This window comes from Centrocercus urophasianus, unplaced genomic scaffold (assembly GCF_019232065.1).
Source record: "Centrocercus urophasianus isolate 14NV4802_14NV808 unplaced genomic scaffold, USGS_Curo_1.0 seq_34, whole genome shotgun sequence".
NCBI lineage: Eukaryota > Metazoa > Chordata > Aves > Galliformes > Phasianidae > Centrocercus > Centrocercus urophasianus.
In genome coordinates, this window is record NW_024884911.1 from 5,228,995 (window position 1) to 5,242,585 (window position 13,591).

The 13,591-nt window shown below is 46.4% G+C and overlaps 4 protein-coding genes and 3 non-coding genes across 8 annotated transcripts in view; 4 read left to right on the forward strand and 3 right to left on the reverse strand.

Moving 5' to 3' along the window:
- The window catches only part of CCDC180 (coiled-coil domain containing 180), an 18,389-nt gene extending 18,107 nt beyond the window's left edge, over positions 1–282 (reverse strand). Inside the window, 1 exon segment of the mRNA XM_042831065.1 lies at positions 193–282. Within this exon segment, the coding sequence (XP_042686999.1) occupies positions 193–282 (90 nt within the window).
- A 251-nt stretch (positions 283–533) lies between these two features.
- On the reverse strand, positions 534–3,152 carry SURF6 (surfeit 6). The gene is made up of 4 exons (XM_042830760.1): positions 3,001–3,152; positions 2,404–2,619; positions 1,714–1,805; positions 534–1,398 (listed from the first exon to the last, which is right to left on the reverse strand). The coding sequence occupies exons 1-4, from the start codon at positions 3,092–3,094 to the stop codon at positions 730–732; spliced, it is 1,071 nt and encodes a 356-aa protein (XP_042686694.1). The 5' UTR covers positions 3,095–3,152; the 3' UTR covers positions 534–729.
- A 458-nt stretch (positions 3,153–3,610) lies between these two features.
- MED22 (mediator complex subunit 22) lies at positions 3,611–9,509 on the reverse strand. 2 transcript variants are annotated; one of them, XM_042830982.1, is made up of 4 exons: positions 9,350–9,509; positions 9,066–9,146; positions 8,517–8,725; positions 3,611–4,945 (listed from the first exon to the last, which is right to left on the reverse strand). In XM_042830982.1, exons 1-4 carry the CDS (start codon positions 9,470–9,472, stop codon positions 4,753–4,755), a joined length of 606 nt encoding a protein of 201 aa, XP_042686916.1. In that variant the 5' UTR covers positions 9,473–9,509; the 3' UTR covers positions 3,611–4,752. The 2 variants fall into 2 exon arrangements, with proteins under 2 accessions (XP_042686916.1, XP_042686915.1); XM_042830981.1 differs by having other exon boundaries at positions 3,611–4,951.
- A 598-nt stretch (positions 9,510–10,107) lies between these two features.
- RPL7A (ribosomal protein L7a) lies at positions 10,108–13,293 on the forward strand (the record flags this gene model as incomplete). The annotated part of the gene is made up of 7 exons (XM_042830569.1): positions 10,108–10,237; positions 10,662–10,811; positions 11,159–11,299; positions 11,646–11,725; positions 12,083–12,213; positions 12,611–12,680; positions 13,129–13,293. Coding segments are annotated over 7 exons (807 nt in total), but the record flags the coding sequence as incomplete, so codon positions are not given.
- LOC122166940 lies at positions 10,519–10,593 on the forward strand. Its single transcript, XR_006170911.1, has one exon. It is a non-coding gene; the product is annotated as a small nucleolar RNA SNORD24 (small nucleolar RNA).
- On the forward strand, positions 11,412–11,488 carry LOC122166939. The gene has a single exon (XR_006170910.1). It is a non-coding gene; the product is annotated as a small nucleolar RNA SNORD36 (small nucleolar RNA).
- On the forward strand, positions 11,887–11,959 carry LOC122166934. Its single transcript, XR_006170905.1, has one exon. It is a non-coding gene; the product is annotated as a small nucleolar RNA SNORD36 (small nucleolar RNA).
- Positions 13,294–13,591: the final 298 nt, after the last annotated feature.

A 13,591-nucleotide genomic window follows, 5' to 3' on the forward strand; every position in this document is an offset into this window, starting at 1 on the left:
CCCCCCCCCGTCTGAAAGTGATCTCCCTATGAAGGGAATTGAAGTAGTGCCTCGTGCACGGCTGCAGGCAGCACTCCGGAACGCCCCAGCCGGGCTCACCGCAGGCTTACACTTCTTTTCTGTTAAAGCAAGCGCAACAGCAGAGCAGCACAACGAACCCATCCACCTATTACCCGTTTCTATGTGCTTTACCTCGCCCTCGAAGAGCTGCAGGTAGATTTCGCCGCTGGGAACCACGCATACCGCCCCCCTCGGCCGCGCACCGCAGCAGCTGCCATTCATTCCCGCAGCATCACCGCGGCCTCCCGGCACGGCACGACGCGTCGCCCGTTGCCATAGCAACGCCAGGGGGCGTGGCCAACAGCCGCCTCGTTGCCATGGCAGCGCGGGACGCTCCCGCACATCCGGGTGGGAACGCGGAGCTCTAAAGAGCCCCGGGTGCAGCGAACGCCTCGAGCAACGAATTATTTAGAAACAGTGCTTCAGCAGGATAGGAAAAATAATCAGCAAACACACACGAGTAGCTGCAGGTTTTTTTTTTTTTTTTTTTAATTATTATTGACTTGGGAAGAGGTGACAGTGACACCCCCAGACCTCAATTCCAGGCTGGGACAGCTGCAGGCTGATGTGCTGGAATAGCCCCATTAAAGACTGCCACAAGAATCCCATCAACTGCCTTTAACTGCAGCTTACACGGCCAGGACACAAGTCCAGCTGCCTCCTGGGCCACTACAAGCCAGCTTTTTTCAAGTCCTCTGGCAGAACACGACCCTTCTTCCGGGCCTTGGCTTTCTTCTGCTCAATTTTCTCCTTCTTCTTCTTCTGAATGTTCTTGCGACGCTTCTCCTGCCGCTGCTGCATCCTTTCTACCACTTTTTCTGTTCTCTTCTCCCACTGCTTTTGGCGCTGTGCTTTCCGCTTCTCTTTGCGCTTCAGAGCCTCCTTCAGACGCTCCTCATCGTCATGGATCTTCACACCTTCTGCCTTATACAGAACGTTTGTCCATTTCATTTTCATCTCCAGATCCTGAGCTTTCTTCTGGTCCTTTTCCTTGAGCTCCTCCAGCTTATTCTTCCGAATCTCCAGCCTGCTCAGCAGCTGCTTGTAATTCCTACCTGTCAGAGGAGTGATTTTCCCCTTCACTCCTTTCCTCTTCTCTTTTTTCTTCTGGATCTTGTTCAGCTCATTCTCTTCATGCACTTTGATCCTGTTGAAGACAATCTCAGCTTTGCTCTCTTCCTTTTTGCTTTGTGGCTCTATAGGTACCTCCTCAGTTTCTTCCTTCACTGCTTTTGCCTTCATCTTCAACTCCTTTCTTTTGCGCTTCTTTCTCTCTTTTTCATACTTTCTTCGTCGCCTCTTCTCCAGGACTGAAGGAGGCAATTCTTTGGTATCGTCCTAAAAAGGGCAGATATGAATCAGGGGATAACATAAAGATAAATGCACTTCAAGCCTTTCACTCTCACCGAGAATCCTGTACTTAAACTCCCCTTGCAGATTTCCAGTGCCTTTTCTGCACTCCTCCAGCCCCTACCTTTCCACATGCATTTTTCTGGACCCCAGAAAATAAACAGGATTCCTTGTTATTCCTTAGGGAATGGAATTATCTCCAGCCCTAAACCTTGGAACATCACAGCTCCCAAGGCATGTGGTGACTTAGGGATAATTCACACCATACCCACACGCACAGCAGGGTACACAGGGTTTTCATACCCGCCCAGAAGCTTCTTTAATCTTCTCATGAAGTCTCTGACGCAAGAGATTTATTGCAGAAAAAGAAGTGGAACCACGTTCACTTTTGGCATCTGAAAATGAGAGGAAGAAAAGAAAAATACTTAAAATACAGCACTAGCTACACTGAGGAATTTTCTATAGCTATGGGAAAAGCTATGAGAGTTCTTTAGGTGTTAGAAAAGGATGAAACGAAATTCTAATGAACCCAAGAGCTTCTATTTTTGTTGGTTTCTTCAGAATTCTCCTTTTTCTATCCCCATCAGCATTCAACACTGCCAGCCCAGGGTGGCCTGTGATATGCCCTGTAGTTCCCAAACAAAAAGGGGGTAAACACCAATGGAAACAAAGATGCCAAATACATCTTTCCACTCAGCTTGTGAACAGGGTTTCCTTATTTATAATGAAAAGAGGACATAAGATGATATATATGCACCCATGAAATAAAACCCATTAAAAAAAAAAAAAACAAAAACAGCAATTCATATGAAGTGCTCACACTTCTAGAGAGCCCCCCAGCGGTCACACTGCATACTTATGTACATGGAATAAACTCAAGTGTTTTCAATTGAACTGGATTTCTTAAATGGTTTCCAAATGATAGGTATGTGAACCAGCTGAAACGTGGCCACCTCAGCTCACGTTAACCACAGACAATTCTGCTATTCTTACCTGTAACAGAATTCTCGTTTTTGTTCTGCTTAACACCCCCTGGAGGTGATTTGTTGGCCTGTGGGGCTGCTTTCTGTCCTGGAGCAAGTTTATTAGTCTTAGACACCTCTTGTTTAACTGCAGGAGAATCTGTCTTCTCAACTTGCTTCCTGGACTTCCTTCTCTTCTTTTTCTTGAGCTGCCTGCCAGCATCATCTGGCTGGCCTGACTTCGATACTAGGAGACAAAGGAAAAAATATACAAACCAGGACATTGCCCCCATCAATAACATCCAGGTACAGCAGAGTACTGAGGTACAACCACGCTGCATAACATCGTAGTGGCGCTTAAGAACCTTGAAGAGTTATCCAAGCAGAGCCAGACGTGCTCAGCCATTTTAGCAATAACCACATTCACTTGCGTGCCATCCTCACACGTGGAGGGATATTATCCACACACAGGATGGATAAGAACGCTAACTTCGAGCGAAGAAACCCCGTATCACAGGTTTTGCTTAAAACCAACACACACCACCACACACCAACACACACCATCACCCGGCGGAGGCAGACACGCCGCAGGCCCACGTTCCCACACAGGAGAGGGTCGCAGCCTTACCGAACTTCCTCTTCCGCGATTCCGGGGCGTTCTGCGCGCAGACCTTCCTCGCCAAGCCTTGCAGGTAGGCGTCCTGAGCGGCCAGGCTGGACATCGCCGCTACTCGCAGCGGGCGGCCCCGAGAGAAGCGCGGCGACGGAAGGAGCCCAACCGCCGCGCACAGCGCCGGAAGCAATCTGAGCGAGCCGGAAGTAAGTTAACGCTTTGCCGGAAGTGACGTCATATCTGCGCGACGAGGCGCGAAAGCCTCAGCGCAGGGCCGCCATTTTGCTTCTGCCGTCCCGCTGCCTGCGGAAGGCCGCCCACCCCGGCTCCCCCGTCTGCCTGTAGGCTTGGGGAGCCGCAGCCCTCAGTTTGGGGTGGCAGGGCAGGACTCGGCCGGACCGGTTCTGCAAATACGAGGCGAAACGCTACGGGTGGTTCCCAGACAGCTGCTCTCCCAGAAGCTTTGGTGCTGTTCCAGGTTTATGATGCTTTGCAGGGTGAATAGGAGTGTGTGCACGGCACAAACTGCAAGAGTGGCGATTTTCTTCAGGCCATACGTGAACGCTCATCCTAGCACCCATTCGTGCTGTCAGAAAAAGTTGCAGCTAAAAACCACACAGTTCAGTGATATGAAAGAGTTATTTATTAAACCACCTAATTACAAAAAGGAAAAAAAATAATGGAATGGAAGGAAAGTAGAACAGAAAGTACACCAAACTCACATTCTCACAAACAAGACATTACGGCAGAATGCTGGGGAAGCTCTACTGAACTGTCTGTTGGTAATACAGCTGCCACAGCCACATTTCAGCCCAACTCTATCCCCTACAATGCACTCTTAGGGTCAACTCAGAACAACTGCAGAGATAAAGGGCAGAAAAACCACGCTGCCCAACAGCTGCAGACAAAGCACCAAGATTATCTGGAAGGAAACTGAGCAACCCCCTCTGTTCCACCCACCTAAGTTGTCCAAAATTTCATTAGATGAAGCTGTTCAAGAATATAAACATTAGTTCAAGCTATGTTAATAGAAAGCTTTGTGTAACCATTGGAATCAGCCTAACCAAAGTGTGCTCATGCTTCTATCCGTAGCCTTAAGCAAGTCACATTATTAACACCTCAGTCTGATTCTGTTTGCCTTCTGCTTCCCAAAAGGAATAACACTGCTTTTCAATACAGGCCTCCTGGAGAGCCTCCTCTTAAACGATTCACAGCAAAAAGTTCAAGTTTGTGAAGCACTTTGACAGTGAACAATACTGAGTGAAAAATACTGCAGGATTCCTACTTAAGTGTTACAGGTTGTCTGATGGCATCCTGAGAAAGCTTTAAAGCAGCCAGAACGTCACTAAACATAAGAAATTGAGTAAAGAGGCCCAGAACAGTTACTATCCCCAGATTTGGCTCAAGTTTTCTAAACCAACCAACCAAATTCAACTACCAGCACTCCACAATGTACTTATTGTGAAATTCAAATGGAAACAAACACTAGTTTTCTACTCAACTCCACATGTAACTGTCATGGAAAACCAAACTTACCTCTAAGTTGTTAGAATAATCAGCTTTGTATTCACTTATCACTTTAAGTGAGAGGAACACTCATGGCAATGTCCCAGGCATGGAGAAAGCACTGTGGCTATCCAGTGAGCAGAAACCTGCAAATACCGCTCCAGTGCATTGTCCCGATGGGGAGATGCTTGCTCAGTACAGCAGGTGGAAGACTTCTTCAGTGCCACCAGGAGGAATGTGTCCAGCAGCAAAGAATCCTCTTCAGGAGTGGTCTGTCGGGCCTGCCCCATGCCCATTCACGTGGGGGTGTGATGGGGTTGAGCTCTGAGAGGTAGCAACACTCTGCTCTGCTGTGGCAGTTGTCAGAGGCATGGAGAGGCTTTCAGGAGACAGCGTGTCAAAGTCTTCCCTCCAGTAGGCTTCGCACAGTGGTAGATCATTGCTGTCACATAGACTGTAGCTTTCCAGAACAAAAAAAACAGTAAGGAGAGGCAGCAAGTACAATGATAAAGGAGAGGAAGGAAAGAGGAGAGGGAGAAAAGCAAGACAGAAGCAAAGCATTAAGAAAATGGCAAAAAAAATTCATGGATATAAGGCCTGCGTTCACATCCCGTCTTGTGACACTGTTTTTTCCCAAAATACCCTATAAAGGCTGGTGTTGAATCTTAAAGGCTTAGTAAGGATCAGGGAAATTTCAAAGACAAAGCTGCTGCTACAAACTGAAAGAGTCTCAGCTCTAATCCAGACACTACCAGTCCATAGATAGATCTGGGCTGAGGTTCTGGCACCCCAAAGACAGGAGTTCTACTAGTCTGAGTGAGGCACAGATCATTTCACAAGGAGTCACATAACAGCCTATGTGAGGGAAAAACAAATACAAATCGTGCTCTAAATTTAAGTCTATTTACACCCTTACCACCTCACTAAAGTGTCCCACAGAAGGCCCTGGTCTTCTTTTGAAAACCCCCAGCCTCTGAAGCACTGACAGCTTCTACAGGTTTCAGCAGTACCACAGTCCTCACAAAAGCAGCTTACTGGATTGGACTCCAGACTACAGTATGAGATGATACAGCAGTGTGGGAAAGTAAACAGCTGTCTAAGTCTTGACTGTGGTCTGAGGAAAACACAATGTGGAAGGGCAAAAACTAAAAAGGAAAGCATTGGAAGAAACTGGAACAAAAACAGAACAAACTCCAAAGAGAGGAAGGAGCTGCACACACGAGAGAGACCCCCAAGACAAAGTGAGTGCTGGAGCAAAAAGCAGCTTGTGATTGGAGTAAAACAAACCCAGCGGGTCAAATGATTTTGTTGTTGCAACTTTATTTACATTTTTTTTTACGTATGGACTTGAATAGTTGCATTGCAAAGTACTTTAAGTGCAGAAATACGAGACACTTCAAATTGCACAAACATGAAATGCTGAGATTTAAGTCCACACTCAAAGACAGCTCCTGTGATCTCAGAGGAGGGAGCAACGGAACATAAATACAAGTTTGGGCTTTAGAATGAGGAAAGGCAAGCTGGACTTAGGGGGTTACTGCTTTGCAGAATAAACACACAAAGCACCAGTTGCAAGCACCAAATATCTGTAGTATTTTCTGACAGCATCACCCAGTTGGCTTCGTACCAGAAGTGGTAAGGCACTACCACTCAACCTTCTGCTCTGTCCTTTGAGTGAAGGTTTCTTAGGGTGCAGAAGGGACTTCCCTACTCCCCTCAGGGAGCACAGCAATATCTGTGCACAAAGAAGCAGCTCTAGGAAAATACTCAAACAGAAATTGAAAGTGAAGATTCCCACTCAGCTTTAGTTTCATGGACCAATGGTGGTGGCAATTGCTGCACAAGACATTCCCTTTTACAGTCCTTCTACAGCTCTTAGGAACAACACACAGGAAGAAAGGAAGCGTGGGGCAGCCTACAGCTCTGCAGCACCTGCAGGTATGCTGCTCCAGGGAGCCCACTTTTCTACAGCCTTCCCTGGAGGGACAACCTGACAACCTCAAATAAACTCACCAGCGACCTTTGGGGAATCTGGGGCATCAGAGAACAGTTTGGCAGGATGGCTGTATGGAACCAACATCGTGGCCTCACAGGACTCTTTATAAATCCTGTGGGATTAAGCTTACAGGGAAGCAGTAGGGTACAGAGAGGAAACCCAACCAGGCTCTCAGGTCAGCACAGAATGCCCACTTGTGGGCAAATCAGCTTTTGCATTCATCACCAGTTAACCACGATCAACACTCTAAGGCTATGTGACATAACAGAAACCCTTTCCCCACATTAGGCAATAAAATTTTGTTTAAAATATCGTAATATTCTAATTATAAAAGGACTCTCAATAAATCACCATTTCTGTATTTACACACATAAATTCTTTGGTGCAGAAAAAGACAGGAAATAGCACAGGAAAATAGTTAAGTGCTATAAGCAATGGTTAAGTGCTACATGGTGTGAGGTTTCAATAGAAGGATCATAGCTCTGTAGACAAGCCAAGTCCCCTCATCTCACGATCACCCTCACAAGAATGAAAACAAAGGCAGATCCACTTTAGCGTGTCAGGAAAGAAAGCTGTTTGTGCTTAACATCAGTTCTGCTGTGAAGGATTGCTTCAGGTGGATGCAGCGCCAGTCAGGTGAAGAGACCATGCCAGCGTGGTCTGAACTCAGCTCAGAACAGAAAACTACTGAGACATGGCCATGGCAGCCTCAGTGTGAGAGCAGCACCTCTGCACTCGTGAGGCAACTTCACTCCACACTGCCATTCTGGATGCAGCTTCTGGCACGCTGCAGTCTGTGCAGTGGATACATCCCTGACCTGCTAAGGCCAGGAGTGGTGCTTAAGTTTGTGATCATCACTCTTCTCTGAGGCACTTCTAGGATCCCTTGCCACAGCTCCCTAAAAAAACTAAATAAAGCTGGAAAGACAACTCTAAACTTCTGTATTTTCTTAAAACAACATAGCTGGTTCTAAGCTATGTCAGATCAGTACCTTAAGTCTTTAAGAACTCTTTAAAAGACTACTCTTAAAATACATTACCCATAAACAATGGCCTAACTGCCAAGTATAGTGTGCAATTATTGTTTTAATTGACTTATCTGGAGCTACAGACACTCAGAATGTTTAAAAAGAGAGGAGAGACAAAAGTGGAAAACCTGGTCACAAGAATTTTTAGTAAGATTTTGAAAAGATGAGTTTTTGTTTAGAATTCACTCCTTTATTGCACTGGCTTCACTTAGTTTGGACAGTGCAACCAATATAATCTGAGTCTCAGTTATTTTATCCTGCTTTCATTTACTGCATAATCAATTAGAAGTGCTGGAGTGCATGACAAAAAAAAAAAAAATTAAAAAAATAAAGTGTCTGAATTATCTAAAGCCTGTTTCCTATGCAAAAGTCTTTTTAAAATCTTAAAAATTCCTCAAGCAAATCGCTAATAAATCTTTCATAAAAAATCCTATCACAATACTTCATAATTAAATGAAACTGAGCATGTCATTTCTGCTCATTTCAGATGTTCACCTCAAAAAGACACCAGGCAACTGGGGCAGTGGACTACAAGGTAAAAGGCACACTGTGTGAGCAGGTCACTTGTGAAAGAGCTTGCAACAAGGACATGGAACATCAGCATCTCATTTAAGATCAGCACCCAGCTCAGCAAGCTAGCTTTTCTAGAGAGAGATAGAGACTCCTCCAGAAGGATACCACCCCCTAAGGAAACTGATCTTCTGCAATAATTTGCTTAGGTTTCCTTTGTCATCATCTGTCACGTCTAGCCAACCAAGGCAGGCACCTAGAGCTGGATGCTCAGAATACTTCTTCCAACATGACACTTCTACCCTGCAGGATATCTGCAAGAAAGAGGCAGTTGTTTTAAACTTTAAAGGGTTTGACCAAATTAGGAACAGCAATGGAATTTTGTTGGGCACAGTCTCAAGACCTATGCTATAAGCACTATTTGTTTGTTTGGACTAACTGCCTCAGAAGGGCTGGTGTCATTAGACAGAAGTCCACTGCCCTATTTGTACCTGGAAGAGTAATATTCTTCTTCTAGCTCATACAGGTCAATGGAGATCTCATCCCGTAGCGCAATCAACTTCTTGTCACATTCCTCCTGCAAGCTTCTCAGCTGCTGGTTGCGCTGGTTGATGGCCTCATTTACAGAGGGGAAATCATTGAGGATCAAGAACTGCTTCAGGTCAGACACCAGTTTCATCAAGGACTCACCAGCTCGAACCTTGTAAAAGGAAGAAAAATCACAGATAGTAAATATCTTTAAACAGGACTTTATGCCAGTTGTAATACAGGGACCCCCAAGCTGCTCCTCCTGCTCAATCCCTGACTACACAGGAGCTCCCCCAACAGGTGAGAGTTCCAACAGAAGCCGGTAGCTGACAACACAGGCAAGAAGCTTTGCCCCACAGAAAGGATTCACCGCACCACTGCCCCAAATATCAGGTCGCTCTTTTGGCAGCAGCCCTCCTGAGTGCTATAAAGGCTTGTCTACATATAGTAACAAACCAAACAGCTCCTGAACGATGCGTCCCTAATGAGGTGAACATGAAAGCACTACTCACAATGTTTGCAGCTCTGACATGCATCTCATAGTTATCTTGTTCACTTTGGGTTGCTCGAGAGACTTGAGTTTCATCCTCAATCTAAAGACAAAAACGTATAAATTCACCTTTATAAACACAAACGCTGACACACAGCTGCTGCATCACAACGCATTTCATTTCTTTCTACGCCAATAATCCCTAGGCTTTAAGCCTAATCGCTCAGCTTCACGATGCCCACAGGACTCTGCTGTCCACACCCTACCATCAGGCGTTTCGGTGCTCCCTCCGCGACCCTGACTCACCTTAGCGGTCTTAATGATCTCGGTGAAGTTATCCATAATGGATTTGACATCATCCTTCAGGCGCTTGTTGTAGGACTGCAGCAGGGTCTCTTTACTCTGCGGCAGCACTCGCTGCTGCGCCATGACCGCCTCCTCCCTTCCTACCGCCTCTTCCGGTCCGTCCCGTCCCCTTCCGGTCCTGCTTCTTCCGGCCAACCCCTCCTTTCTGACCCACCTCTTCCGGCTCAACACCTCGCGAGATTTGGTGCCACATAGATATCCCCCAGCATGCCCTGTTCCGCCTTTTTTACTATACATCCAAGATGGTGAGCGGCAGCGGGCTGTGGGACGGGGTTACCGGCATCCAGCGCCATCCGCGCACCTCGCCGGGCCGCGGCGCTCTGTGAGGCGGTGCGGGTGCTCAGCAGCCTTACGGTGCCGCGGGGGGGGGGGGCGGCTCGGCTCAGGCCGGGCCTGCGGGAGCCGAAGCCGGGATGGGGGAAGGCGGGTCTGGGCCTGCGCTCGCTCGGCGGGATGGGAACCGGGCAGCCCTGCGGGCCCCGGGTGCTCCGAGGGGAGCAAATCGCTGTTGAAAATCGGGTCATCTCGTAAACGTTTTTAGGTCACATTGAAGGGTTTGTTCCGGTCTCTTGATGGGTTGGGAGGCAGCCGGATTTGTTCGTTATTTTAAAAGCATCTCTTTGGAGTGGCAGGCACGTTCTTAAAGTGCATTAAGTGTTAAAAAAAAAAAAGTTTTAAAAAAATAAATACGTGTTTGTTATTTACAGCCCAAAGGAAAAAAGGCCAAGGGCAAGAAGGTGGCACCTGCCCCTGCTGTAGTCAAGAAGCAGGAGGCCAAGAAGGTTGTCAATCCCCTCTTTGAGAAGAGGCCCAAGAACTTTGGCATTGGTGAGTAAGGGGATGCACAGAGTGCTTCAAGGACTGTGGATTATTTTGTTGCGTGTAACTGTAGATAGAAGAGCGTTGTGATAAAGTCATGGAGTGGAGCAAGCCGTAAAGGCAGTTGCTTTACCATCATCAGTGGTAGAGCTGTACTCCATTTGGTATTGAAGGTAGCTGTGACAGTTTGCCAAGCTAAAAGATTTGTGTTGTATTCCCGTTGTGACGAATCTTTCACCTGTGATGTGGTCAGCTAGTTCAGGTTTCTGTAACGCTGCTTTTGTTACCTGTGCAGATGATGTGAAAAAATACTTGCTATCTGAATGGCAGTGCTGACATGCATAACCACCAAGATCGCTGATGCACCCTTGCCTGTTGCGTGCTCTTACTGTGTGAACTGGGAACGGTTTTGAGTTAAAGCCTGTATTTCTAGGACAGGATATCCAGCCTAAACGTGACCTCACACGCTTTGTGAAATGGCCCCGCTACATCAGGCTGCAGCGCCAGCGCTCCATTCTGTACAAGCGCTTGAAGGTGCCTCCTGCAATCAACCAGTTCAGTCAGGCTTTGGACCGCCAAACAGGTAAGGATGTGACCTACCAAATCTTTTCTGACTTCTGTGATGGTTGATGTGTGCGTGTCAGGAAAGAGACCAAAATAAGACTTAAAAAATAAATAAATAATAATAATAATCTGTAATGTGTCTGGGAGTTTAGGGAGGCTTTAATGATGGCTGATGATCAGCAGGCTTGCTGAGTTCGCTGCCCTAAATTACTGTTCTGAAAAGGGAGGTAGGAAGTGTCAGAGATCCTGCTTAAGGATGCAAACCCAGAATTCCTCAGCAGGTGCTTCTTGATGCACTTGAGTTCTTTAAAAGGCAACACTGAGATTTCCAAGTTGCTTTACTGATCAGTTCATGTTCACTTCTAGCCACACAGCTTCTGAAGCTGGCGCACAAGTACAGGCCAGAGACTAAGCAAGAGAAGAAGCAGAGGCTGTTGGCTCGTGCTGAGCAGAAAGCTGCAGGAAAGGGAGATACTCCAACTAAGAGACCACCAGTTCTCCGGGCAGGTAAGTGTATATGAACTTGCCTACTTGCATACATGGGAATGTGGTCTTTTGGAGAGAAAATGGATGAGAAAAGTTGGTGTTCTGCTCCAGCCAAACAGGATTGGACATGCTATGGCAGTGATGTATGAATTTCTTCACCTGAGCTCAAAGTGAAGAGTGAAATAGACGAGCTTTTTAACCCTGAGCTTTAGCAAATTGTCCATGGAAAATCTTCTCTGTGCTACTGAATGGATATGAAAAGTTCTCATGAAAGGTGTGCTGTGAAAGCAGCAGATTCTGTGATGCTTACATGAAAGCTCAGGTAAAGAGTCTGACTTGAAACAGACTTCTGTCATTTGTTTTTTAGGTGTCAACACTGTCACAACTCTGGTAGAGAACAAGAAAGCTCAGCTTGTGGTGATTGCCCATGATGTAGACCCCATTGAGGTAAGCACACCCCATGGTGCATGGGAGAGGCTGCCTGTACAACTGCACTTGAGGTTAGGAGTGGATTTGGGGTGAGAGTGCATTTTAAGACAAACTTTCAACTTATTTATGAGAACTCCAATGCATATTCAGTTTTCCTGGACTGAGACCGAGGCTTGGCCTTGCCATGATGTATGAATTTCTTCACCTGAGTCAACAATGAAGAGCAAAACGAGCTTTTTAACACTGAGCAATTGCCACAGCCCAGGCCAGCTGCAACACTCCTCCATGTCCTGGCAGTGATACAACACACACACACACACACACACACACACACACACACACACACACTCTCTCTCTCTCTCTTTCTCTTTTCAGCTCGTGGTTTTCTTGCCTGCTCTGTGCCGCAAGATGGGAGTGCCGTACTGCATCATCAAGAGCAAGGCCAGGCTGGGGCGGCTGGTGCACAGGAAAACTTGTACCTGTGTTGCTTTCACCCAAGTTAACCCGTAAGTATTCTGTATGCTGATTTGCTTCGCTGTAGTGGAGAAAACAAACTGCCTATAAGCCTAGATCATAGGGCAGATGGATGTCAAATCTGAGTTTGTGCAGTGTAAAGAGCTACAACTGAGTTTGCATGAACTCTGTCACCTTGTATGAAGCAGTCTGTCAAATCCTGAAGCTAGAGATCACTTTAGCTTATTCAAATGGGTGTGTTAATATTACATGTATAAGCTGAACTATAAGCATTGTAAGTTCTACAGCATTGATGGTTTGTGTGATTATCCTTTTGTTATGCTTAACCTGAAAAATGATGTTGGTATTATGAGCTGCTTAATTCCAAGACAAAAGACTTACAGAAGACATGAAACTGGTGCTCTAAAGAAATGCAACTGTCCCCAACAGGGAGGATAAGGGTGCACTTGCAAAGCTGGTGGAGGCTGTCAAGACCAACTACAATGACAGATATGATGAGGTAAGATGTGTGGCCCTTGTCTTTCAGGTTCATATAGGAACATCCCCAGTAGCTTCTCAGTAAGATGCAGATTGCTGTTTTGGAGTGAGATCAGCTTAGAGCCTGTTGGGTGTAGATTGTATCTAGGGTTTTTTTAGGTATTCAGATTATTTTCCTGCTGGTGGACTACAAGGTGAACGCTGTCACCAGCTTAGAGGCAAATAGAGCTAAAACAGGGAGAGGGGTGTAAAGAAATCTACTTCAGCTAGACTTGATTCCATCCCTGGAGTGCTGAAATTAATGGGATGACAGGGAAAAACTTCACACTGTCACATCTGTGCTGCTCCCAGAATGTAATTCACTGCTTAAAAACCGTGTGGGAGTTCCTAACTGGGGGGCTCCAACCCCTGTGCATGAAGGAGCTCAGCTGATGGTACGAGGACTCTGACTTGTTCTCCCTTCTTTGCAGATCCGTCGTCACTGGGGTGGCAACGTCTTGGGTCCAAAATCTGTGGCTCGCATTGCCAAGCTTGAAAAAGCAAAGGCTAAAGAACTGGCTACTAAGCTGGGCTAAAGATGTACTGATTTGGTACCATGGTTTGTGTACATAAAGAGAATAAACCCCCAGATGAAATTTCCGTGGTCTCTATTCATGAGGGTTGCAGTCAGTGGGTCGCAAGCGATTGTTGCCTGCCTTCTCTATTTGCCTACAACAAAACAGTTGGATAGAACAGCACAGAAGGCTGCACAGATTACTTCCCTTAGAACAGTTTGCCTTGGCTGCTTTGGTAGCCCTAAATTCTTCTCCTTTAAGCATAGCCCCCTCAGCTGCACATACTGGTGATCCTACACTGAATGGGACAAGCCTGCCTATTTCTGGCTTTAAGCCTAGCTTAGTAATGCAGATATCTGACTTGGAAATAGCTGTACAT

Excerpts from the sequence above, each read along its gene's own strand:
- MED22 (XM_042830981.1), bottom strand. The coding sequence starts at position 9,472 with ATGGCGCAGCAGCGAGTGCTGCCGCAGAGTAAAGAGACCCTGCTGCAG. Across the intron at positions 8,726-9,065 it reads ATGTCAGAGCTGCAAACATT|GTTCGAGCTGGTGAGTCCTT; the intron begins GTGAGTAGTGCT and ends TCCTTTTACAAG. Across the intron at positions 4,952-8,516 it reads GAAGAATATTACTCTTCCAG|CTACAGTCTATGTGACAGCA; the intron begins GTACAAATAGGG and ends TGTTCTGGAAAG.
- SURF6 (XM_042830760.1), bottom strand. The coding sequence starts at position 3,094 with ATGTCCAGCCTGGCCGCTCAGGACGCCTACCTGCAAGGCTTGGCGAGG. Across the intron at positions 2,620-3,000 it reads ATCGCGGAAGAGGAAGTTCG|TATCGAAGTCAGGCCAGCCA; the intron begins GTAAGGCTGCGA and ends TTTGTCTCCTAG. Across the intron at positions 1,806-2,403 it reads AAACGAGAATTCTGTTACAG|ATGCCAAAAGTGAACGTGGT; the intron begins GTAAGAATAGCA and ends TCTCATTTTCAG.